The 2,124-nt window shown below is 32.7% G+C and overlaps 1 protein-coding gene across 1 annotated transcript in view; it reads left to right on the forward strand.

The window, feature by feature from the left end:
- The window catches only part of MEP1B (meprin A subunit beta), a 117,903-nt gene that overhangs the window by 1,132 nt on the left and 114,647 nt on the right, over positions 1 to 2,124 (forward strand). The window contains exons 2-4 of the mRNA XM_007945672.1: positions 572 to 590; positions 1,609 to 1,659; positions 1,747 to 1,790. Of these exons, the coding sequence (XP_007943863.1) occupies positions 572 to 590; positions 1,609 to 1,659; positions 1,747 to 1,790 (114 nt within the window). The remainder of the gene's footprint in view (positions 1 to 571; positions 591 to 1,608; positions 1,660 to 1,746; positions 1,791 to 2,124) is intronic.

Consider the following 2,124-nt stretch of genomic DNA (forward strand, 5'->3'; position numbering starts at 1 on the left):
GCCTGAGTCTCATTTGGTAATTTGTGGAGAAGCTATTTTCAGAAGTTTTTATTTAATCATAAAATATATCAATTGATTTTTTTTTTCTTAAACATTTGGCATTTGAAAGCAGTTGAGGGAAATATGAAAGTAAAACATAATTAATGAGTTCTTGAAGAAAATTTCTTTTAAAGGATTGTTGTTTTTACATTCAAAATACATTGTTCAGTTTTTCAAACATTGCTCCATGAATACTTTAGAAAATAATTTTTAAAGTGCCCATAATATTTATTTATTTATTGAAGGCTTATGTTCTGTGTCCTTTTTAAGCTGTGAAGTTAGTTTCTTGTTTCCTTCACCTTCAAATTCATGTAACAGGTAGTTTCATATTCTGTATGAAATGAGAAGACCTTTGGTCAAAAAAGTTATATTAGACTGCAATCTAGCAGTCTTGGATACAGACCAGGAAGCAATCCATAATATTAACAAAAAAAGAAAATGTTTAGATATAAACTGGGACCAAGAAAACAATTTATGTCATGGGTATCTTAATAATATCTTTTTTTTTTTTTTTAATATATTTGTTTCACAGCCAACTCCAGAAAACTTAGGTAAGTTTTTAAAATTTTTCTCTAAGTTCAGTATAAGAAAGTTTTGGGGATAGTAGAAAATAGAACACAAGAACTTAGGACACATTTAATACTAAGTACTGGGTTTTGGTTTACCATAGTTGAACAGTCATCAAATTCTGGCTTCATTTGATTTATTGAGGAACATTTTAATAACACGTATTTCATGGGTCCATATGCCCAGAAGAAAAATAGATGGTGGTAGAAAAAAGGTCAAATACATGATTGGCACATAGGTACCCATAAAAAAAACAAAATAATAATAAACAAACAACCAGTAGCTGTTGAGTAATCCAACACATGGTGACCCATCTGTGCAGAGTAGAGCTGCTCTATATGGTTTTAAAGGCTGTGAGCTTTTGGAAGCATGTCACCAGGCTTGTCTTCCAAGGTGATTCTGGGTGAGTTTGAACTGCCAACCTTTTAGTAAGTAGTTGAGCAATTAACTGTTTTCGCCACAAAGAGACCCCTAGATACCCCATGAATGGTTGCTATTATTATTTTTGTTGTTTTGTGTCAAATCATGATGCATCTGGTAATATAGTCTATTCCTACTTAGTTGTATATATGGCCAGGTTACGTACTCCTTTGCAATTTAGGAATTTTGCCTGAGAGTTCCTAGTTATACTGACAAGGACTATAGATAAATGGATAGGTATGGCTAGTTTGATAAAATTTAAACATTTGTTTCTTAATTAATCTAGTCTTTATTTTAATCTTACAAATTAAGCTTACTATTAGACAAAGTGACCCGTTTCTTATTCCTGAAGTCATCTGATGCTCAGGGAAGAGAGTAGGGCAGAGTATATGTGCAAAAACTGTTTCTTTGCCCAAAGCCTGGCTCATGGGAATTTCTCAATCAATCAGTGTATGTTGAATCAGAATCTGGTAGTCACTTATCTAAGGCAAAAGAATCTTGCTTATTTCTAATGTGATCGTTGATAAAGATTTCTCTTTTCATAAAGGTAATACTCGATATGTTTTTTCTTTGTTATTTTAGTCAGAGATGTAGATGGTGGAATTGATCGAGACATATTTGATATCAATGAAGGTTTGTGAATTTTTTTTTAAAAGTCATTTTTTTAAGTGGGGTATTTGGATCCAATTTGTTAACATGTATCTTTACATTTTTTCTTAGATTTGGGACTGGATCTTTTCGAGGGTGACATCAGATTTGATGGAGTGAGTTGAAAAAATGCCAACGAGATTCTTCTATTAATCACTGCAGGCTAAAATAAGGGTATCTAGGAATGATTGGGCATCATGGACTTTGTTAAGCCTAACTATCTCTATGGGCAGAGAATCAATCATGAAACATTTATTCCATGAATATATTGTACTAGAAAGAACTCATACCAGTGTATTCTTTGCCCATTGCTCAGATTTACTCTGTGATCAAAGTCACCATAGTTCATTATGTATGTTTTATTTAAAAATGGCATGTCAGAGGCATGTGACCTCCTCTAACTTCACAACCAAACCAAACCAAACTCACTGCTGTCAAGTTGATCCGACT

The sequence above is a fragment of the Orycteropus afer genome, unplaced genomic scaffold, assembly GCF_000298275.1.
Source record: "Orycteropus afer afer isolate SDZICR_OR568_19922 unplaced genomic scaffold, OryAfe1.0 scaffold00141, whole genome shotgun sequence".
Classification (NCBI taxonomy): Eukaryota; Metazoa; Chordata; class Mammalia; order Tubulidentata; family Orycteropodidae; genus Orycteropus; species Orycteropus afer.